General features: G+C 36.9%; 1 protein-coding gene across 1 annotated transcript; it reads left to right on the forward strand.

Annotated features, from left to right (window-relative positions):
- The first annotated feature begins 336 nt into the window (after positions 1–336).
- On the forward strand, positions 337–22,468 carry LOC121298465 (leucine-rich repeat neuronal protein 1-like). Its single transcript, XM_041225590.1, has 2 exons — positions 337–660; positions 19,290–22,468. Exon 2 carries the CDS (start codon positions 19,537–19,539, stop codon positions 21,685–21,687), a length of 2,151 nt encoding a protein of 716 aa, XP_041081524.1. The 5' UTR covers positions 337–660; positions 19,290–19,536; the 3' UTR covers positions 21,688–22,468.
- The last annotated feature ends 2,020 nt before the right edge of the window (positions 22,469–24,488 follow it).

The raw sequence follows: 24,488 nt of genomic DNA on the forward strand, positions 1-24,488 counted from the left end.
TAGCAAAGGTCAGTGCCTACTGTGCTCTGCCCTAACCAGGAGCATTGCCTGAATATTTAAAACCCCACCAAAGGAAAAACAAAAAACGAAAGGAGCAGTGAATTTGATATGTTCCCACAGGACAACACCAACCCCCGACCCTTCGCTTTCTCTCTCTCCCTACGTTATCCCATTGAGCAACTCCATCCTTTGTTCCTCTCACAACAAACCCGAACAGATGGTGAGCCCTGCTTGGTACAGCGTGACAGGCTCAAGCATTCAACCAATCAGATGTTAGAAATCAGCTGACTTTGCTTGGACAGCACCAGGTGCTCGCGTCGTATTCTGTAACACAAAGCGGAGGCACAGACGCGAGAGCGAATTCAGTGGAGAAGGAGAGTTCTCAGCACTGTAGGAAGGTGGTTGCTGGTGGCGAGCTAGGATTTCCACTGCTAGGAAGCGACGCATTATAGCAAATGCAGAGGGCTTAGTTCAGGATATAGGGAGAACCAAAAAAACGTTGTGGATATTAAATTTTGCTTAGCTTATTATAAAGCCCGTAATTAATGTATATTACAACACTGCATTTTTATTGAGTCGCTATACATTGATTTCTATGCACAAATTGTGTTCCCAAAGTGTAAACAACTGAGTGGAAAGCAGATGTTGGCATTGTAATAGGTGAGTACTTTCATGTCTAATACATTATTGAATGGTGTACAGTATTCTATCAGAGGACACACAGGACCCGTGTTAAATAATGACACGACAGACTATATGTATTGATTTGAAAATTTCACTATGCACAGTAAACGTTATGTTTTTTTTTTTTTTTTTTTTTTTTTTTTTTTTTAATTATTTATTTTTTTTTTTTTTAACAATTGACGTTTCTATGAAACTGGTGGTGTGTATTCAAAGGTAACAAGCAGACATGCGTACGAATCGCTTTCTCCTGTCGTAATAGCTTTAACTGGATGTTGTATTTTTTTATCAGGAATAATTTCCATAATTTGAATATACATGTTTGCATAATAACTGCGGTTAACCAGATATGTCCTGGTATTAAAATGTCGGTAATCGGTTGCACTGAACTAAATGCCCGATACAGTTACAGTAAATGCCATTACTGAAATGGATAAAATGCACAATCTGGCTATTCATCTGTCTCCTACCATAATTAACGGTAAGGTTACCATTGCATATTGATATTCTATGTAAATCCCATAGGACACACTGTTCTCCAGTGAATACGCAAAGGCACCTGCAAATAAATCGAATCAAATGTACAGTAGTGTTTTGGAAGAGTTAAAGAGCTGCAATGTTTCAGGGCAGCGGATGTACTGTAATAGTTTTAATCATTTAATTTTTGTTAATTAAACGAATTGTTATTCTCTGCAATATACTTTATTGATTTTACAAATAGTACATACAGGGTAAATAAAAACTGTACATGTTTTTTTTTTCTGTAAATAGTTTATTCTGATAAACAAAACGAAAATTAAAAGTGTGTCTTTTATTTTGGGGGAGAGAATTTAACGCTTAAACATATAGCCTACATATTTATAGAGGTGTATTAAAGTTTGTATTTTCAATGTAGTTTATTTTATTGGTACGATAAACACAATAGAAAAAGAACGTAATACGTATAATTTATACAAAGACAAGTGACTGTATTGTTTGAAAGTTTTCATCACTTGTTCGCCCCGCATGCAGCAGGATGCACAGGGTAGCTGATAAACCCTGACTGTTTGCTGTAGTGATGTAGCAGTGGGTGGCATGTGTTAAGTGCTGATTTGTATTCAGATGTAAGAACATTCTGGCAGATGTCTCGATTCTTCTATTCACACGGAGGGATTCGAGGAGACAAGCGGTCTTAAGAAAACGAAAACAATGGGTCTTCAGCAGAAGACCAAAATAAAGAAGTGGAGGGCTGTATTGTTTGTGGTCACCTTTAGGAACTGGAGGGTATCTGTTTGGGGTGCAGTAGTATGTAGATTACCTAAACATCCACCCAGGTATGGAATACCACATTTAGAATTACAATCTCTGTTTGATAAATTTTCTTCCAGGCTTTAATCTTGTAAATCAACGGTTCATATTTCAAAGGCTAAAAGTATCTAAAAGTAAGTCCAGTTGTGAGTTTAAAATATATTATATATATATATATATATATATATATATATATATATATATATATATATATATATATATATATATATATATAATTATTATTTAGAGAAATTCCTGATAATCTCTCTTTAAGGACTTTCGATAATAGGTTTATTAAATTGTCGTATAATTTAGTAGATACGGCTAATTTTACGTTACACTTAATTAGGTATTAATATACTTACAATATATTTGTTGCCCCAAGTCTCAATAATGTGTGTTTTCTTCCTCTTCATGTTTACAATGAATTGTCATCCCACTTTTAAAGACTCAGACTTATCGAAATGGCACAACTTATTCAATTAAAGATTTTTAAGAATGTGGGTACCTGAATTAATTCACAGATGGAAGAAAGTAAAAAAAGTTTGAATGCAAGTTGTAGTAAAAAGTCATTGTCTTCAACACAAAGGGGGTAGTGCACCCCCTTCCAGTGGTCTTGCTATTTATTCTGTTTGACTCACGACCACCTCTGCTCCATACCCAGCCAGCGTGTGAATGTTCTCGGACAAAAGCCTGCTGGTTCTGGTGTGTGCGTGAGCATGTGCAAATGCGCTTATGAACTGGCTGTCACCATTCGCCAACCGAATCTGTGACAGGGGTCTCAGACCCTTCCAGAACAAAATAGGCTGTTACACCGCAGGAGTCTGGCCACACCCCTAATAGTTATTCTAAAGGGTGGAAGACTAGCAGGTATGAAAAGATTGGGGGTAGGGAATGGGGTGCAGAAGCAGCTGCAGCTCTGATTCTATATTTAATAAACAGAATGCTACACTGCTAGGGTTTTGTGCTGGCTTGACAGAAATTCCCTGTGTAGCTGTGCTCAACCAGAAAAACGGGACCACAATGAACCACATGCGCTGGGAACAAAAACTTAGCCCAGTCTTTAGGAGTACTGTTGTTGTGCCACTGAATGTTCTTTCATTAAAAGGTTCTTCACTTTTTTTATCCCTAGATACTTCAGTCCACTAAAACGCTCACAGACATTGTTACCCTTTATTTACCCTTTGTTAGCTCTGGATTACAAAAATTGCTGAAAAGATTGTCTTCCACTTCAGTCAATTATTCTTTTTGAAATCTGCTCAGCATCTTTTGTAAAACAGGAGGGTTCAAAAGCATTCTCTGTCTTTCTCAGCTGGAGTTGCATTTCATTAAAACTGGAAATTGCTTGGTCAGCATTTTGCATTAGTTGTTTTTGTGCTTATTCTAGTCTACTGCTTTCTTTTACATTTTTTGAAGAAATGGTGTCTGCCTTGATAATGCTCTGGAATTAGTTCAGAACTGAATGATCTTATTTGGATAAATTAAAGATCAAATAACCTCTAAATCAGCAGTTTTGTTTTCACTGCAGGGGAGTGACAAGGTTTTATGCAGTGAAGGATGCCCTTGTAACATTTTACAGCAGTATTTTTGCACAGTCTTTTTGCAGTTTCCCCATGTTTTTTCCCATGGCTATGCTATACATTTACCATAGTTTACACTAGTTTGTCATTTTTAGTATTATGCTTTTCCACGCCTCATTATTCGTTACAATGCTTCCCTATGCATTACCATGCTTTCACTACACTCTCTTACACTTTAGCTTTTGCTATGTGGGACTTTTGTAAGGGTGTTATCATTAAACAAAATAATTACACATCAATGTGTATGGAAACCTTTTTTTTATCATAACCTGTTTTTGAATGATGCAAAATAAATAAATATACATGGAATATAATGTAATAATATTTCCTTGGATTGGTTTTGTTTTCAGAATGATCACCTTACATTAGCTGGTCTAATTTACTCTAAATTGTTCTGAAATTCCATTCCAGCATCTTTTTCTTGCAGAATAGCTATAATTAATCCTAATCAAAATGACTTGTGATATAGAACTACATCTGATTTTTATTTGCACATTCGTTTTTTAGTAGCATATTTATGAAAATGTGACCATTAGGTACAAAAATACAGAGCAATTTGTTAATCTCCTTATTGGGTTTGTGGTAATAAAAATAATTAACATTAATTTGAACTTCTCCCTAATTTGCATTTAATGGCTTACATCAAAGCCAAATTGCACAACTGTTCATTTCATTTTATCACCCCTATGTTTTGCAGCATTGCACTGTATAATAATGTGTTGTAAAATCTTTGAAAGCCTTTTTTATTTTTGTCTGGCAATGGCACCTTGATAACCTTGCCTTAATACAAATGGAGTTTGGTTTTATGTAAGCAGTTATACAGTGGTAGAGTGTTAAAAAGACTTGCTAAAACCAGCATGATTGATACATACTGAGATGATAGTTCTTTGTCTTTACTTTGCTATCGCAGATATAAAATATGAACAAAAAGACTTGAAGCCTCATAAAATGGATGGCTAAAATGCTGAGGAGGATAGGAGTAATTGAATCATGTTTAAAGCTGACCAGTTCTTAATAGGACGCTATGAGGTTTATGAATTTTCAAAGAGTCAAATGAAGAACACAAACATTTATCTAAACCTCTGCAGTTTGCAGTGGTTGAAAAAGGTATAGCATTTTGCTATATATATATATATATATATATATATATATATATATATATATATATATAAAAAACAATGTGCAAAACATTTCTTTAGGCTACTCAAATTAGTGTCAAAAGATTTTTGTTTCTTTAATTTTCTTGGACAAGTTTCTTGGACCATTTGGACAGCAATAATTTAGGAAACACTCAAAATTATGGAATGTAAAACCTATTTTACATGCACAGGGAATATTACCACCAGGGGGTGCTGTTTATTCTAGTACAGTCATCCGTCGTGTATCTGCCCGTTACATATCCGCTGTGATCAAGAGCTTATGTAAAATGCTACAGGAAAGTGAAAGCAAATTAATGTAAGTGTATACAGCACGGTGGCAGGGCAAGAGCCCTGCGCATGGAGGGTTTTTTGTGTAAATATACTGTATATTGTAAATTGTGTGTTTTTATTGTAATTAATTCATGAAGTACCTGACTCTCCTGGGAAAACCTGTCTGCTGTGTGTGATTGCCAGGTGTGGAATCTAATCAGCAGGTTGGTGTGTTCCAGCGGGGTGTCACGTATAAAAAGGTTCCATTTATTTACCTTAGTCCTGCTGCAAAACCAAAGCTAACTGGGCTAAATAAGCTGAAATTCACCAACATAAGCGTATGTGTGTGTTGTGCGTATATGTGAGTGAGAACCAGGGATGGATACCGAAGAGTGAGTAAGCAAGTCAAAACCTCCGACAGCCGGCGATTAGCCGGAGTCACCCACATGGCAGACGGCTACTCTGTTACAAGCATTAATACCCTGTATCTTTCTAAACAAGGGATTTAGGGGATCTTCCGAATATAAGCTGAATCACAAAACAATAATTTTTTGGATATAATCATTGTTACAGCTGTGAATAATGGTATTTAAAACACGATTCATTCGTCTGACGGTTTTTACTTATCTGCCCTTACTCTGGTCCCATCGCAGTCAAATATGTACTTGCTCATTGAGACCTCCATCCAATGGCTTGCATATGTGATATAACATGATGAACAGCTGGCCAAAGCTGTAAAAATAGTTTTTGCTTTCCAAAGTGGCCAAGAAACTTTGTTTAGCATGTCCACCCCATTGCTTCTGTAGTTTTGATTGTCTATGAATATGAAATCAAACCACAGGAACTGAAAACCTCGGAAAACTGTCAAAATAGACACATTAATGATTGACTAATTTAATTGATGACTTTAATAGGCCACACGTGCAATTCATTTAAAACAGTAAGAAAAAAGGAGCACGTAGCCACAAATCGTAAAAATGACTTTTAAGCAGTTAAGATGCCTAGTTAAAGCACAAAGTGGACTAGCAGTTTCACACATGAATGCCTATTGTTTCTATATCACTGGTTACTGACCGGAAATTGACATTGTCACACCCTGAGGTTTTCATACAGGTGGGTATATAAAGGACAGTTTGACAAATCTTGAGGTGTTCTAATGAATGTACACACTACTGTATTTTGAATGCTGCTCAGGCAGCATATAAACCCTTTATAGGAGAGTGTTGGATTGACAAGTTTACATTTTAGATAGCAATAGTAGAAATGCACCTTTAACAGAGCCTTTAAGTTCAGATAATAATACAATAAAAGCAACTGGCCTTTTTTGTGCAAATATTCTCTTTTGTGTTTGAATATCAACATATTTGTTATCAAATGTGCCTTAAGAAATGAGTCGTAAGGCTAAGTCCTGTATTCTTACCAATCCAAACTGCATGTTCTATACCTTTATTTTACTGCATGGTAAAAGCACTCACCATGTAGATTGGGTATCCTGTTTAAAATGTGAACAGGGAACATGGTAGTATGAGAAGTGATTGTAGTTTTCTTAGTCCCACCATCGCAGTTTATGTCCATTGTCTTCCTGACGTGGTCAACACAGCTGTCCCCTCATTTGTGTATCAAATAGACAAACTGGTGGCATTCACAGGTCGCCATGGCGACGGGAAGAATATAAGCATGATAGAGATCTATGGACGTGAAGGTTTAGCTGGCAGGGACATTTGGGTAAAAGAGCTAACAAGCAAGCTGTTCACACATTACATTACATTACAGTATTGTTTAATGGTATATAACTACAGGACTTAGAGTAAATCACTCCTTAGGTTTCAGAGTTTCCTATTAAAGTTGGATGGGAAACATGCATTTTAATGTTATTATTCTTAGCAATAAATGAACCAAAGATGTCTGAATGCTCTTGTAAATGATTCTGTCATGAACTTCCAAGAGAAGCCACATAATGAAAGCAGTGGCATTAGAAATGTGAGTAATAGAAAAAAGGAAGGTCACTAAGGAGTGTATGTCCAGTTAAGATAAAGAGAAACATGAACTCAATAATGGAGCAACAGAATCCAGTACCGCCCAGAATAACTGCAAACATCATAAACAAATGAGGAGAATGCAGAAAATCCATTTAATGTAATTTGAAGCATATCTTTTCATTCATTTATATTATATTTTTTGGTTTGTTTAAAAATCTTAACATAAGGATTGATCATCTGGATGTAAGCACCCAGAGTCCCAAGAGGCAGAAAGCACAGGTCTTTCATTAACAAACAGCCACAGTATACAGTAAAGTGTGACTCACACTCTCGTGCAGCTGAGATTCGCTGTGCTTTTGTCTCAGTTGAGTCTCAGCTATAGTGGCAGTCTGGTGAAAAAACAAAGCCTATTCTGGAACTCATAGAACCTCTGACTTTCTCATTCTGTTTTTCATCTGCTCTCATGTTTGGTTATTGATATTGGACCAACTTGGATATCAGAAATTGTATCTAAAGATTTCAGGACTACCAATTCCGCTTCCTCAAGTTCCATTGTATAATTCAGTTATCTGCATAGTTGTATACAACCGGATAGATGAATATCTGATCGATATATCTTGCTTTAATTGTATCGTCATCTTATTGCTGATTAGTGGCTAATCAAAATTAGATCAAAGCAGATCTAATATCTTGGTCAGCATGTATTTAGACCATAGAGAGAGGGCGGAATGCAGTGTGCTGCAGGGGTTCAGTAAAGTGGCAATGTGGACACTTTTATTGCAAAATGGCACATCTTTTGAATGAATCACACCATATATAAAAATAATAATCCAGTGGAGTGAGTGACCTATATGCTGATAGACAAGATTAAACACAAGTAAAAGCACAATTATAAATGTACTGGTGCACACTGCTAACCAATACTTGGACCCATTCTACAGATTGCAAAGTGTACTTTCTTCCCAGATCTCCATCTTACAGAGCAGTTGGTTGCCCTGATCCGAGTCCCTGCTTACTGATCCAGAAGAGAACCCTCGGGGGCTCAAGCTGGCGAGGAATGTGCAGCTACCCAAGTGTTGCTGTCGCAGGGGGTATCAGGGGATGGAGCCAAGTGCTTGCTTTTTGTCTGGTAGCCTGCACAACCCAAATATATGATTGATTAGCATACCACAGCATAGAAGCAGTGTATAATTCTGAGTCAATGCTTTTCTTGAAAAGTTCATTATAGATTCATTATTATTCATTATTATCTTTTCACTTTACATTTAGAAGGGTTCTGCAAAACGGTTCTGGATTTGCCATTGATCCATTTTGATAATTTAAAGAGGTGGATTGTGAAATAACTAAAAGTTAATTATGAATGCTGATGAAGCAGGTAAAGTGTATTAGGAACATAACTGAAGTTGAAGAATTTGACCTTGATTGACCTCTGTTTCACTCGGTTTGATATTTAGACAAAGATGGGATCTTCTTTGTCTACAACCGACATGTGGAATGTATATCCTTGTTATAAAAATACCAGATAAAATATATTTAGTCACAATAGACCTTAAAAAAAACATGTTTTAATTATCAGAAGCTGTGATAGAAACATTTGTTAATTTGACCAGTAAATTATTTAACTACACATTGTCACATTGTGCAACAGAAATTAATTAAAATAAAAATATCAGAAAGCTAATTCTTAAGGCTTTTCTGAAAAGAACATTACAATTTTTATTAATTTTAACATACCTTATAATTTGTATGTATATATATATATACTATTATATATTGATTAGATTATTGTCCATATATATATACACACACACACACCCATATCACAATTGTGGTTCCAGAAAAACGACGTCAATAAGGAAAACAGAAAATAAGATAGAACCCAGAAAAAAAATATAAAATTTTTTCTGCTGATATATATATATACACACACACACACACATATCACAATTTGCATGTCTTTTTTCTGCTGATAAAATTAAATAAAGATGAAAAACCATCTGCATGCAAGGCAATCTCTATGCTTCTAAAGTCATTGGGTATTGTTAGGAATAAGAGTTTCTGGAGAAGCGTGATCATAATTCCATACAACTTGCTGTGTTCCAGCAGTCAACATGACATCCACTGACTGCATGTTTTTATAAAATGTCAATTTTTTTAGTGTATCCTTTGAATAATCTTGTTTAATAATATTCTGGCTATGTGAGAGGTACTACAATATTAGCATGCATTGCTTTCCCCATGGTTAAATAGGTTTAGTACAGATATTTGTTTTCGGTGCAGTTTTTTGTTATACAGTCTCAATGGGTAATTATTTATAGTTTGCCTGTTGTTTTTTTTCTATCACATATTGTAAAAACACATGTAGACAACGGTCATCTATTACAGATAAAATGTTAGAAGCGAGTTAGGCTCACCTTATAATTTAAACTGTGGACCTTTAAGGTTGAGGAGATTGACACCTAGTGTAATCGGGTGGGGGCGGGACATGATCCAGTGATCCGACACACTGGAAGTGAGCCTCTTAACCACTATGCAAAATAGTGTTTCTCTGCATTTGTAGAGCTTTTAACCACATCTCAGTGACAGGAGGTAGAATCTGTAACGGAAGTGTATGTACTGTACCACTCAGCACTGCTCGCTATACAATGCCTCCCTTTAACCTCCTTTAACCTCAGCGATCGGCTGTGATACCTTTAACAAAATCATTGACAATGTACAAAACTTGCCAAATTATAAATGTTGTCCATCTATATAAAGATGTGATGTCAAACAAATGAGACAAACTCATTTCTCCCCCTGTAAGTGTGTGACCATTTGTCAAGGGTATGTTCTATTGCATTTTATCTTTGCTTCTACGTATGCATTTGGTTAGGTGTAATATCCTAATGGGGAGAATGATTTATGCAATCCCAATTAAATCAAGTAAATAGAGGTTTTGTATATGTGGCTGTTTTTGTTTTGGAGTTTCCACATCATCCAATTAAATGTTGAGCAGGCCATTTTTATTTGTGCTCTTCTATATGCATCTTCAATCTTGCAATGAATTGTTATGCAAAACCTCCAATACTGTGAGTTGTGAAAACCTGGTAGAGGTGACATAAAGCCTGTGAAGGAAGTAGGATGTCGCCTCTTCTGTGATTTATTGTTCGATTCAATAATTTGCCTTGTTTATAGCAGGAAGGAGAGGCGTACTGTAGATAAGAGCTCTTATGGAGCAGATTCAACTTCCATTGGAAAACAAGGGGGCGGGGTCATCTGTATAATACACTGTTTACAACTGTATTAAAGAATACTGTAGAGGGCTCCCGAGTAGTGCATCCAGCAAAGGCGCTCTATGTGGATGTGCCCTATAGTCTGGGGAGCACAGGTTAGAGTCCAGGCTATGTCACAGACAACCGTGACTGGTAGTAGGGACGGTAGGGAGGGCCTATGTCGGCAGGGGAATCCACGGCTGACCACGCAAAAGTGACCCCTGTGACCGATAAGGCACCTGTGGTTCTGCAGTAGAGCCTCCAGATCTGTGTTGTCCTCCAGCACTATAGGTCTGGCGGCCTCGCTGTGGATCCACAGTGTGTAAAATGACAGATTGGCAGGAACATGTTTTGGAGGATGCATGCTCCAGCCTCCATTCCCCATGTCGGCAGGGGGGCTGCGAACGGTGAGCCGAGGATACAGATAATAATTGGGCACACTAAATTGGGGAGAAAATTGAGGTAAAAAAAATTTGAAACGACTAAATTAAAAAAAAAAAAAAAAAAACATTTAAAAAAATTAAAATGTCACATTATTTTTCCTGTTTTATAACTATACTCATACACAAACCTGCAGCATGCATTTAATGTTTAATCAGGCTTTCTAGTAAATATACAGAGTTATATGCATTTTACGTGTTGTTCTGGCTTCTGTCGTTACTTTAATCCTCAGTCACTGCACTAAGGAAAGCTGGTAATTAATCAGCTCTTTTCCAGTGCTTTTTGAGCAACTGTTCAACAAGCAATGTGAAGATTCATTGCAAACTGGGAAGAGACTTAAGAGGACTCAAGTCTCCCCTTTTCCATGGTGTTTCTCACATTTTTAAGGATCTCCCTGCCAGGTGTTTAATTTTATGGGCGAGCATGAATGCAGCAATTTGCATGGTAGTCACCTTTGATTAAGGAGATCAGAGTTGGAGCCCAGCTCAGATAAGCAGCCGTGAAGCCTCATGTCACTCCCGAGCGCTTTGAAGAAACCAAACAGAAACAGAAGCCGCCTTCATTAAAAACTGACTGATCACACCAACTGCTTTTAAAAGATGTTTCTGACAAATAGGAAGAAACATTAAGGAAAAGGAAAGACTGGTACAATCTCGAGTTGAAGTCTAAAAGATGAATTACAATCCAAACAAGGCCAGATGATTTAAGTGGCATGTGTAGTTGCTTTGAGTTTAGCGAGCAATGTCAAATGTTTATAGCTGGTTAGGGTCCATTCTGCTGAAGCCAGTCAGTTCTTATACTGTTAAAAGAATTCTCAAAGTTAAATGTATTGTTATTTAAGCATTCTGATTCCACTGTATTTTGACATGATCATTATGTTGTTTTTCTATTCTTTGAAGTGCTATTATTTATTTTGTATTTTCTTTATGAATAAAAGCCAGGCACAATTCGTACTTTTTGCCTTTGCGGTAAGTTCATTTTCCTTTTGATTAAACAATGTGGCCTATTCACAAAGGGAATGATTGTGAGCTAAATGAAGATTGATCTCCCCAAAAACAATTTCAGCATTCTAGACCATTGGCTTCTTGTTAAAGTTAAATTAAATTAGTTAATTAGACTGCATATTCCACTTGAACAACCTTGCTTATATATGGGTCTACTCATTAGGGAAACTTATACAATTACCGATTTTAATAGGGCTGCAACGAGGGGTACATTTTGACCTTCGAAGGTTCTAACCTTTAATGGTACGAATTTGCATAATTTACTGGTGATGTCATTAACTGTTCATATTTGATTGAAAATTGTATTATTTTACAGGTAATCAATATAAATGGAATAAAGCATTCACGTTTAAAAATACATTATATAGAAAAGTGAACATGTTTTTATCATTTAAATAAAAATACATGTTTATTTACATGTAATTAATGCTGCTTGCAATAGTAAGTTTGAATTGCAGCAGCAACTGCAGTGGACAAAACAAAGCTTTATTTCACCATTCCAAGCAGGTTATCAGTCACAGTCACATTCTACTACTACTAAATAATAATAATAATAATAATAATAATAATAATAATAATAATAATAATAATAATAATAATTCTTATTCTTATTTCAATAGATGACTGTATGGAGGCCAGGAAATACCCAGTGAAATAGAAATATTCTAGAGATTTGCTGGCCTTGCTTTGGTACTGATTCATGAGAAAAATCACTTCATCAGCTGATTAAGTAGCTGCACTGTAACCTGTTGTTTTCCACCTCTTTCTAGAATTGCACCTCTAGACCAAAACAGAAAATGATAGGCATCCTTTAGATTTTGCTAATGAACTTGATGAAATAAAGACCATTTTGCTGACAAGTGAACTGCAGTTGTGCTTGATTAGGTGTAAGCAAATCTTGCTTGGCACTAATGACTATTTTAATGACTAAATGTTTGCCTTGATTTGGGCAGGCGCCAGACCACAGCTTTCGTATTAATTTACGGCAAGAGATACTCTTCCACGCTTCTACTGATTCACTTGTTCTTTTTCAGAACTTCTTGATGTTTTTTGGTCTTCACAATAATAATAACAATTTTGACATTTCTGAAAAGGCTCAGGTTTTTCTGATGAAATCCCATTTGTTGCTTCGTTGTCCACCTCCCCATCATCCAACATTGATAAACATGAGATGAATGTTGTTGGAAACCATGAGGAGAACCTGGTCAGGTGAAAAGCCCTATATACCACTCCACTGATAACTAATGTGCTGTTATATATTATTATTTAGATTCCACTAGACTTGTTCTTTCTGTCAATTCAACTTTATATATGTTGAAAACAACATATTAATATTTAAAGACCGTCGCTGTCTTGGCATCTTTGATATCTGCACACAGGCCCATGTTAATGATCAGCAGGCAGATGCTGTGCTGTAGTTATTCGTAGTCGTTCTAATGGCTGAGGTAAGCTCTGAGTTCCAGAATAGGCTTTGTTTTTTCACCAGACTGCCACTATAGCTGAGACTCAACTGAGACAAAAGCACAGCGAATCTCAGCTGCACGAGAGTGTGAGTCACACTTTATTGTATACTGTGGCTGTTTGTTAATGAAAGACCTGTGCTTTCTGCCTCTTGGGACTCTGGGTGCTTACATCCAGATGATCAATCCTTATGTTAAGATTTTTAAACAAACCAAAAAATATAATATAAATGAATGAGGTATGAACCTGTTTCCTGTTTCTTTTCCAGAGAACAATGGTTCTGATGTTGTAAGTGTTCTGGGGTTATCAGCCTGCTGCTATAAATTCAGACTCAGATGCAGTTCAAGGCTTTATTATTTTCCAGAGATGAATATCTATGGTGATGGGGATATAATAGAGGAACTTGTGTCTGAAGTTTGGGCTGATCACCTATATGGGTCTGTTTAATTAGGCCCTGTTTCTGTTAGGGCACAGCCTGATAATAAGCTGGGGACATTTTTAATACATTAATTTGGATTCCTCTAGTGCTTGTTTATAGGTTTTGAAGTCCTGCATACTGCAGCTAAACTACTGTATATAGCATTTCCAATTACAGTACACCCTCGCTATAACGAAACTGTTGGGGTCCAAGTCTTTTATTTGTTATATCGAGGGGTTCATTGTAGCGAAAGGACAATCAAAATTAATGATAAACTGTTGGAGTAAGTTAATGAGATGAGATTGTGGGTAAAAGTAGAATTACATGTACCTGTTCGTCCCATGTATGCAGTATTCTGCCTTTGCTTTATCCAATTCGTTAAATAATTAAAACACGGTACATAAAGCAAAAATCCCGAATTGAAGCTGAACATTTTTTCAAAATCAATCTGACATGAGTTACAAAGCGCACCAAATCTTAATCACCCAGCTGCTTTTTCCCGCGATTTCCACGTGGAGTGCAAGCAAGTGCAAACTTGTCACTCTCGTGAGAATAGCGTGCATGGGGTTATATGTGCATCAGCAAAGTTTAACACACGTCTTTGACGTGCTCCAGTAAATAAACAAGAAGACTTTATTGTATAATTGTCTGCAGTTTTGTTTTTCACTGGCAGATGGCAGCAGTCCCTAAGAAATGTGCTTGACCAACCGGCCCATCCATATATATAGAAGAGCTCTGAATAAAGCTAGCTACAGAGAATGAGATGGGTGTATAGTATGTAGTTCTTTGTTGATGTTACAGTAAGGAACGGATTTATTCTGCTGATGAAGTACACTTCACAGATAATAATTCATACAACAGTAATACAAACCAGTACCTGAGACAGTGGAAGATGGGAAGTAAGTTTACCACATCAATCACCCTGTATGATGTAATTAAAAATGTGCAATGTATGTGTACTAGGTTCATTATGTGTAGCAGGTCCATTATATGAAGGGCGTGCTAGCGAGGGTGTACTGTATGTTACAATTAATTCAAGTGTTGATGTACATCACATTTCACAAAAGGATTGCTTGTAAGCCAACACATATTTATGTATTTGTGTTTTATTAGTTACCTAAATGATTGTGCTGCTTCTAACACTAACTTGCGGTGTCCACCTTCAAGCACTTTAGTTTTATAGAATCAGATTGTTTACTAGTAGTTTTTTAATAACAATTTTTATTTTTTTTATTTTTTGCGCTGTGTCGTTATACCAAAGATAAAACAATTTGAAAACTAAAATGTTCAAATCAATAGCTTATGCTCGTCACTTTTATACCATGTATTTTCATTACCTTATCACACTGAGCTCTGCAGTGGCGCGGCACAGTGGTGGAGTTTTCATATGTCTATTAAATTGAACAAAGATTTAAGCACAGCACATTCACCTGAAAGACATGCCTGCTCTCAAAGCTCCAGGAAAGACTTTCTGTCTAAAGCTCCATATATATATACTCATAACATATATATATATATATATATATATATATATATATATATATATATATATATATATATATATATATATGAAATACTTTCGTGCAACTTTGAAATTTCAAACAAAGACCCCAAGATCTCCAACAGTTCTAGAAGCCAGTTGAATTGGTCGGTTTAACAAACTTGACGGTGTAAATTTCAGAAAGCCGGAGTATAAAGTCAGTACATTTCAGAGAGTATGACAAGTTGCTTGCTCTTGCTTATTTGTCTTTTATCAACTAAAAAATGTGAGTGAAGAACCAGAAAGAATCTCTGAATAAACTGCACTTGTTTGCAAACATGTTACATGTCTCAGCTCTTTAACTAATGTAGTCTAGTGTACTGCAGTTTAGCACACCCTGTGAGTTTAGAGGGTAAGGTTTTAGTTGCTTCATGAGTAGATCAATTAGTCAAATTAAAATAAAGCAATATTTGACGAGGTATAGTTTAGCCAAAGGGATAAATTCATGAGAAAAATGTGCACATTTTAAAATTGCGTTTACCGGAAAACTAATTTACTGGTAAAGCAAAAAAAAGACCTTCTACCGATTAGCTTTTTATAATTTCAGAATGCTCTAATTATTTTTAGACGACTGCAAAGAGTGGATTGCAAATCTGAAGGACACATTTTCATTGCTTGTTCGCTATAATGACGAGTCAATATACACACTGCCTGAGTTTAAGAAGTAAACAGACCAATCTGATGTCTTGTGCCAGTTACATCTGTGCTTTTGTTCAGTGAACTGTACGTCTTGATCTTTTTCCACATCCTACCTTCATTTAAACACATTTGAGGAGTTGCATTGATTAACTGCTTCCCACACAGCTTTTATCAAAATTACTGAAACAGAATAGTGGTTTGAATGGAAACAGTACATTTTTATACTTTAAGTAACAGTAGTGATTTGTAATACAGTATGTAGAAGCCTTAATCATTTGTGTTGCTAAAGTATTTTTAAAGCGTGGTGATTTCAACATACTACCCCCTTTCACAAGTTTACTAGTAATACAGCTGTTGCAGTAGCAATACTGGTAAATGTAAGTGAAGTCCTCCAAACACAAGGATGTTGATTGAAAAAATAAACCATTAGCAAACATCAGAAAAGCTTCTTTACGTTCTTTGAAAAAGCTTGCAAATGCATGTCTATTGATATAAACAGGATGCAATTTGTCAAAAGGTACACACAGCAATGATACAGCACTCATGTGACAACATCTGCCACCATGCAAACGCAGTTATTGTCATGGAAAACATTTATTATTATTATTATTCTCGATAACTGAAAGGCAAGAACAACGTATGCTTATAATCAACCAAAAAACGCTTCTAATAACCTTCTTGACAACATAATGTACTCCTGTAGGAAGTGTATTTTTACCTCAAGAAAAACTGAGCATGGAATGTACATGTTTTAAACTACCCTGACTTGCAGTGCAAGACAGTTCAATCCACTTTGTGATACTTTATGTTCCGTTGCCAAACAACCACTGCTAAACGTACTCAATCCCAGCAGAAACAATGGGTAGCTGTTCTTCTGAGACAGCTTCTGATAACTAATTCCTTTGGCTTTGAGGAGATTGTGTAAGGCTTGTGTATTAACTTTTGACAATAAAGAAATATGTAGATAGTAAAATGGTTCCAATGTAATAGATTCTTAGCTTTAAATATCCAGTCATTAACCAGGCTGTTTTTTTAGCTCAATACCACAAGAAAATAGGGGGTCAGAATTCCACAGCAGTTCACATTTTTTATTAAAATTACATCAGAACTACAGGTCCAAGAATCGGCATAGAGGAAAGATTCAAATTTTATAAGATGTATTTAAGCCCCTCTGCACCAATCACAGCACTGCTCGCAACAGAAATGTATTCATGTCAAGCTTACAGTTTGGGGATTAAGGTTGCTGTCAATACTGCTTTGATTCTTGTATTTCTCATTTGAATTTGGATATAAAAATGAGATTGCATTTCTCAACATTTACATTTTCAAGGGTTTAGTATAAGCTCTTATATAACTACTTTTGTTTCATTATTTAACAGTTTGGAAAACCACAGGGGTTTAGTTTCAAGCTGTCTATTTTTAATTGATAGTTTCAAAATGTCAAAGTGAAAATAATTTGTTGGATTGTATATATTTTTAACATGCAGAAGATGTGATTAGTGCATTTTTTAAAAATAAAAATAACAATTTACTTTTCACCATGTGGTGCTTTTTGCTAGAATCGGATGTAAAGTATAAGCAATGCACCAACATACAAGGTGTCCTCGTAATAATAATAACACAGTACCTGAAATCTTTTTAAAAAATCATTGTAAAATTTGAGAGTTTATTGATCAAATGGAATATGAAATGTCTAGGAGTGTAGGATGGTGAAGATTGGACTAAATTCAAGGCAGTCATGCGACAGGCATTTGAAAGAGGAGCCTAAAAACCATTGTATGGCATAGTCACAAGTTTAACACCAGTTTAAATGTTTGCAGTCACTGCACTGTTTCCCTCGCTAACTGCTGATGCATGTACCCACATGATTAAGATACTAAGCAGAGTCATCAAAGCATTTTACACAGGGGGCTGACGCTAGTTTCAGATATTTCCGGTACTTTTCACTTCATTGGAAGCAGCAGTGATTAAGAAAATGAAGTCTAATGGGAAACGACAGCTAGTACTTTATGCCCACGGTAAAGGTTGTGCCACAGGTTAACCTGTGTAAATGTTATCATTTCACAGTGCTTAACCCTTACTAGTCCCACAGGACTAGTAAGGGTTTCTGCACAGCAGGACTGTGTTCTATTCAGCTTACCAAGGAGCCACAGTGCCAACAGTTTAATTACACGTCTTCCTTTCCATTTATTTAGGGCAGAATGTGGAACAGAAGCCTGGTTTTATAATTGTATGAAACTAGCTTTGCCATTTGAAATGATAATACAGTATTGAAGATCTGTTATCTCTGGCTTGATTTCATGATTTGTAATTTTAGTTTTGAGCATATAGAAAGAAACACAATTTTGTGACATAGCTGTGGTGCAAAAGTTTGCACTGGGCAGATCTGGAAGGTGTTATTGTGTCTGCTCCAAGATTAAAGTGTTACTCAACACCCTTTAGTGTTTACAACAAACACACCACTTACCATTGCTGTCTTCTGTGCTGTATGTATTACTGAAATATCTTTTTCAACATAATAGCGATTTTTTTGATATTTTAAAAGTTAAGAGTGAAACTGAACTTGAGTGAAACTGAACAAATTATTGATCCAATCTTTAATGTGAATTGGTAGAAGACAAAACCACACCATGAAAATATCCAGCATCTGTGTCCAGATAAAATGCACTTATTACATGAATGAAGCAAGATTCCTTGCTTGTCAAGACAGTGTGTGTATAATAAATCTTAGTGTAGAATATATGTCAATAGATAGATGTGGGTATTTGACAATTTTGCTTGTACCAATTGATACATGTTCTGCTGTTAGAAGGATTATACACTACAGCTATACTGTGTTGAGGGCTTGTGGGAGGTTGGTGGGCTGAGTCAGGTGGTGGTGGGACCGGCCAAAAATACTCAGGAGGCTTGTTAGGGTTTCCCCGCAGAAGGGGTTTTTATTTGTCTGGCCGTAGGTGGCCGCCAACCAATATTCCAAAAAAAAAAAAAAAAAAAGAACAACGAGAAAATAAAAATAGTCAAAATAAGTCCCCACCAGTACCAACAATGATAAAGGAGGAGGCGAAAATAAAATGGTAAAACTAACAAAAGTCCCGCACACATACTAAAGCAACAACTATAAATAAAGAAGAATATTTTCGCTGGCGCTCCTGCGCTGGACTCTAGGGGTTTCTGGCGGTCTCGTCCCGTTTTGCGCAACGCCACCAGCAACCGGGAGGATCGACCACAGCTTCGACCCGTTGCACCCCCGTCACAGGGCTGTAGAGAAAAAAAACAAAAAACTGATGTTTATTACAGTTCGTAAATACAAAGGGATTTGTTTGCAATGGTGTCAGTTTGTACAAGTCAGAAGGCCTTGCACAAATCTTTAGCTGAAGTACTTTTAGGAAATGTAATTAAACTGTCAGCAAATTGATCATCAACAAATTGGTCATGTCTGCTGTCTGTGGCTATAAACCAAACCCATTTTAAAAATGAGATTCTGTAGACATAAATGGTTTTGTCCATGAAATAAAAATAAAGTCTTTTGAATAGACTACTGTAACATGTATTATGCCCATGATGAATATTTCTTACAGATTCTCTTATCTGTTTTTCAGGCACGTTCTCGGATACTGATTCAGCAGAGCTAAGAGCCAGAGCCTGAAGACCTTTTTCTAAGCACCTGGAACTGAGAACTGAGGATTCAGATCATTTCCTGCTCTTCAAACCTGTATACTATATTCGTAGTAGTAGATACCCAATTAATGAACCCAGTATTTTGTGTGTATGCAAATTTCACACCTCCTATTAAATTACATTAATTGCTCAATTTCCTGGCTGTTGCGGAGAGACTAGCCAACCAACATGGCTAGAGCGATGACTTCCTCACTGCCTTGGAAATTACTCAAAGGACTGCTTATTTTTTCACTAACTGTGTCTTCAGTGCAGAACAGCGAGTGTCCTCAGCTGTGTGTATGTGAAATCAGGCCTTGGTTCACACCGCAGTCGACTTACAGGGAAGCCACCACTGTGGATTGCAATGATCTGCGGCTCATCAGAATCCCCAGCAACCTTTCTAGTGACACCCAGGTTCTCCTCCTGCAGAGTAACTACATTGCGAAAACCACCGACGAACTGCAGCAGCTCTTTAACCTCACAGAGCTGGACTTATCTCAGAACAACTTCAGCAACATCAAAGATGTTGGCTTGACTAACCTCTCGCAGCTGACCACTCTGCATTTGGAGGAGAACCAAATAGCAGAAATGTCTGATAACTGCTTGCAGGACCTGACTAACCTTCAGGAACTCTATATCAACCACAACCAAATTACCACCATATCAGCGAATGCTTTCTCTGGCCTGCAGAACCTCCTGAGGCTCCATCTGAATTCCAACAGATTGAAGGTCATTGATAACCACTGGTTTGAGTCCACTCCTAATCTGGAGATCCTGATGATTGGAGAAAACCCTGTGATAGGTATCTTGGATATGAACTTCAAGCCACTGGTTAACCTGAGAAGCCTGGTCTTGGCTGGAATGGAGCTGACTGATATCCCTGGAAATGCTCTTGTAGGACTGGATAATCTGGAAAGTCTCTCATTTTATGATAACAAGCTGGTAAAAGTTCCTCAGCTAGCACTGCAGAAGGTTCCAAACTTAAAATTTCTAGATCTGAACAAAAATCCTGTGCACAAAATCCAAGAAGGAGACTTCAAAAACATGCTTCGCTTGAAGGAACTTGGGGTTAATAACATGGGGGAGCTGGTCTCCATTGATAGATATGCACTTGACAACCTTCCAGAGCTGACCAAATTGGAAGCCACCAACAATCCTAAACTGTCCTACATCAATCGTGTAGCATTTCGGGATGTACCCTCCCTAGAAAGTCTAATGCTTAACAATAATGCATTGAATGCTCTTTACCAGAAGACAGTGGAGTCTCTTCCAAACCTCCGTGAGATTAGCATTCATAGCAACCCACTGAGGTGTGATTGCGTTATCCAGTGGATTAACTCAAACAAAACTAACATTAGATTCATGGAGCCCCTATCGATGTTTTGTGCCATGCCACTCGAATACAGAGGACAGCATGTTAAAGAAGTGCTCATGCAGGACTCTATCGAACAGTGTCTTCCAATGATCTCTCATGACACTTTCCCAAATCACCTTAACCTGGATATTGGCATGACAGTAAACTTGGATTGCCGTGCCATGGCAGAGCCTGAACCAGAGATCTACTGGGTCACCCCACTGGGAAATAAAATGACAGTCGATACCTTATCAGACAAATACCGGGTCAGCAGTGAGGGGACTCTTGTACTGTCCCATGTTCAGGTCGAAGATTCTGGCCGATACACTTGCGTTGCACAGAACTCAGAAGGCGCGGATACAAGAGTGTCCACTATCCGAGTTAATGGAACACTTTTGGATGGTTCTCAGGTCATGAAAATCTATATCAAGCAAACCGAATCCCACTCAATCTTGGTTTCATGGAAAGTTAATTCCAACGTTATGACTTCCAATTTAAAATGGTCTTCTGCCACTATGAAGATTGATAATCCACATATAACCTATACGGCTAGGGTACCTGTTGATGTACATGAGTATAATCTCACTCATTTACAACCTTCCACTGAATACGAGGTCTGCCTAACTGTGTCCAACATTCATCAGCAAACTCAAAAGTCTTGTGTTAATGTGACGACCAAGAACGCAGCTTTTGCATTAGATATTTCTGATCAAGGAACCAGCACAGCACTGGCTGCAGTGATGGGAACCATGTTTGCCATTGTAAGCTTTGCTTCCATTGCCGTGTATATTGCTAAGAGGCTCAAGAGAAAGAATTACCACCACTCCTTAAAGAAGTACATGCAGAAAACCTCTTCCATCCCCTTAAACGAGCTTTACCCACCTCTGATCAACCTGTGGGAAGGTGACAGTGAAAAGGACAAGGAGGGCTCTTCTGAGAACAAGCCAAGCCAAGTTGACACTACAAGAAGCTATTACATGTGGTAAATCTTGAAGAATTGTGTTTGCTTCTAGTTCCAGGAAGCACAAAGACACTCTTTTGCTTTTTCCATGCAAAAGTGAGACGTTGAGAATTTTTTGTATTTTCAGCTTTGCTAGTTTGTGGCAGAGTTGGTGGGGACAGGTCGATATATTTTTTAGTATAGCGTATCGCCGTTTTTTGGACACTAAATTGGCAGCTCCACTTGGCTTCCAAGGCTTCTTAGTTGCTGTGCTTTAATTTTGTGATGCTCTCGTTTAATTTTTGATGACATTTTGGATCAGCTGATAATCCTGCAGTGGCCTGATCCATTCAGTCACACAGTGTCAGTAGAGACTGCAGTGCTCATTTCTTTGAATAAAACAGTTTAACTGTTGCACACTGAAACATATTAACACGTTTGGCTACAGACTGTAAAAGTTGACAAAGGGGATTAGACTTGTTATACTCTGTCTATTGAATAACGTTAGCGGATTGTTCTGTATTGTTGTATCAACTATAATTTGAACTTTTTTGACGAACAAAAAAAAATCTTTTTCATTTAGTACTAGTTTGCAGTGTACTGTAAAGCAATAGAAACGTGAATGTTTGATAAAATAACAGTTAGGAGATAGATAACTAAGAACCTTATCTGACATTGTTTTTATTCTTCTTGATTTTTTTGATTTTTATTTTTTGCTAGTACTGTCAATGGCCGCTTCATTTTGTTGTGAATTAAACACGCAAAATATGTTGTATAATGAAGGCAAGACTAAAATAAATGACAATTATGTTCTGATTTTTTTATATGCATTTTGGGTGTATGTGTTTTTATTTGATAGTCAAGCTGATTCTATCGGATATGCATCATGAAGTCATTCATATTGACATATATTACAACATTATGTAACATTATTCAGAGCTCCTTCATTAAACTGCCAGCTACGGGACAGGTACCAAACTGGCACTATAGCAAGGTCATTAAAAATCCAGTACTAGAAAAACTGCATGTTGGCAATCAAAACTATCGACTGTTCAGCACAACATAATGACTGTAGTGTGTTCTATACAGTAAAGAACCATCAATGATTAAGCATCTATTTTTCTGCATTTTCATTGGTTATGAGTAGTTTGCTGCTGGTGAAGTGAGAGACTGCAATGCATTTGTGTGCATTTGCTTGATTTGCTGCCTTAGCAATTATGGAGGTAAAACACAGGGGGGAAAATGCATTGGTTTATATTGTACCTTAAGCACGTTGAAAAACCCAGGTACATTACCGAATTACCTTAATAAATTATTACTGAATGTGCAAACATGATATCCAGAAATCAAATAATTACCTTGTGCTAAGCCAAGGGGAGCTCAATTCAAACATGTAGTGTAATAATGTTTTTTTTTATATATATAATTGACATGTATAGTGGCATATTTACACTGGCCCATGCTAAAAAAAAAAAGTCATTTTGCAATGCAACTTTCTCTGTCAATCAAGATTAACTCTAGCAAAAAACATTTGCACCATTTCATAAACCACTGCTCTTGCGGTTTATGATGTCCCATAACCCCTTGATGAAATATTTTCACATCTGCACTGCAGCCAATATATTATCCTTTGTTCCCCTACCTTTCAATGATGGGCACAAGCATTCCAAGTGGTTCTTAATGCAAGTACTCAACAACTGTGTGTTTTTACTGGTACTGGTTCTTTCTTCATTTATAGGTGCCAGCCATAGATATATACAATAGAGGCTAGATCAGCAAAAGCATCTTTATATAAGTAAAGCCAACACCATCTAGTGATCTTGCACTTTGCTAACAATACACTTCCTTACACTAGAGGGGGCTGGTGCTTACTAACACAAATAAAGTTTGACTGATCAAGCCTACGTTATTATGTTTACGGCAGACAACTAGAACTGAGGAGCTGTCCCTGAACTAGACTTAAAAACACAGCGTTTGAGTACATGTGATGAGAGCTACTCAGAATGATTTCAGACAGCATATAAAGGTAAAGGTGCTGAAAATACCATTTGAAGGTACTTCCTCAGGAAGAATGTGGTATTCAGGTTTGATTCATAATGCATGAATGAGGATCGTCTACGTTGCCTGTATACTTAAAGCAGGGGCGCCCTATTCCCACTCTGGCTATTCCAATCCAGATTGATTTGCGAACATTGAATAATAAAACTAGGTTCATAGGCTTGGGTGGAGGTTTAATCATTCAAGTGGTTGGAACAAAGATCTGGAATCGAAAGACAAACTTTGCCCCCCCCCCCTTGACTTAAAGGAGAGGTTTGATTGTAAAGATAAAAATCCACCTAACCTACCTATTAGTAGATTCAATACCATTTTCTTATGATCTTCTAACATGTATTAGAGTCCCTGTGCATTATTTGCTGCTCCACCTACAACATTGTTGTGTCACTTTACTGAGCCTGTGAGAATGGCGTTGAGCCATTGTTGAGGATGTCATATAGCAACACTAGGGATCCTTAATATCTGTTGTAGACCAGCATAGAGGAGAGTTCAGTAGGTCATTGAAGGTACAAGGTAAATGACCTGAGGCTCTTGACATTTCCATTTGTTATCTCAAAATCATAATATAATTTAATACCAAACACGTGCTTGCCAGTGTACTAGTTGGAGGCTCTGAATGTCATCTGCAAGATTCATTTGATAGTTTTTAAACAGCTGTTTATTATTTCTGGACATGACATTTTTGTTAACATTTCAAGATACTATTTCTTTCCCCACTGTTGACACTAACACATTTTTAAAAATCATACAGCAAGCTGCTTGTTTAAATGGAAAATAAACCCCTTTTAATGT

This window comes from Polyodon spathula, chromosome 23 (assembly GCF_017654505.1).
Source record: "Polyodon spathula isolate WHYD16114869_AA chromosome 23, ASM1765450v1, whole genome shotgun sequence".
Lineage (NCBI taxonomy): Eukaryota > Metazoa > Chordata > Actinopteri > Acipenseriformes > Polyodontidae > Polyodon > Polyodon spathula.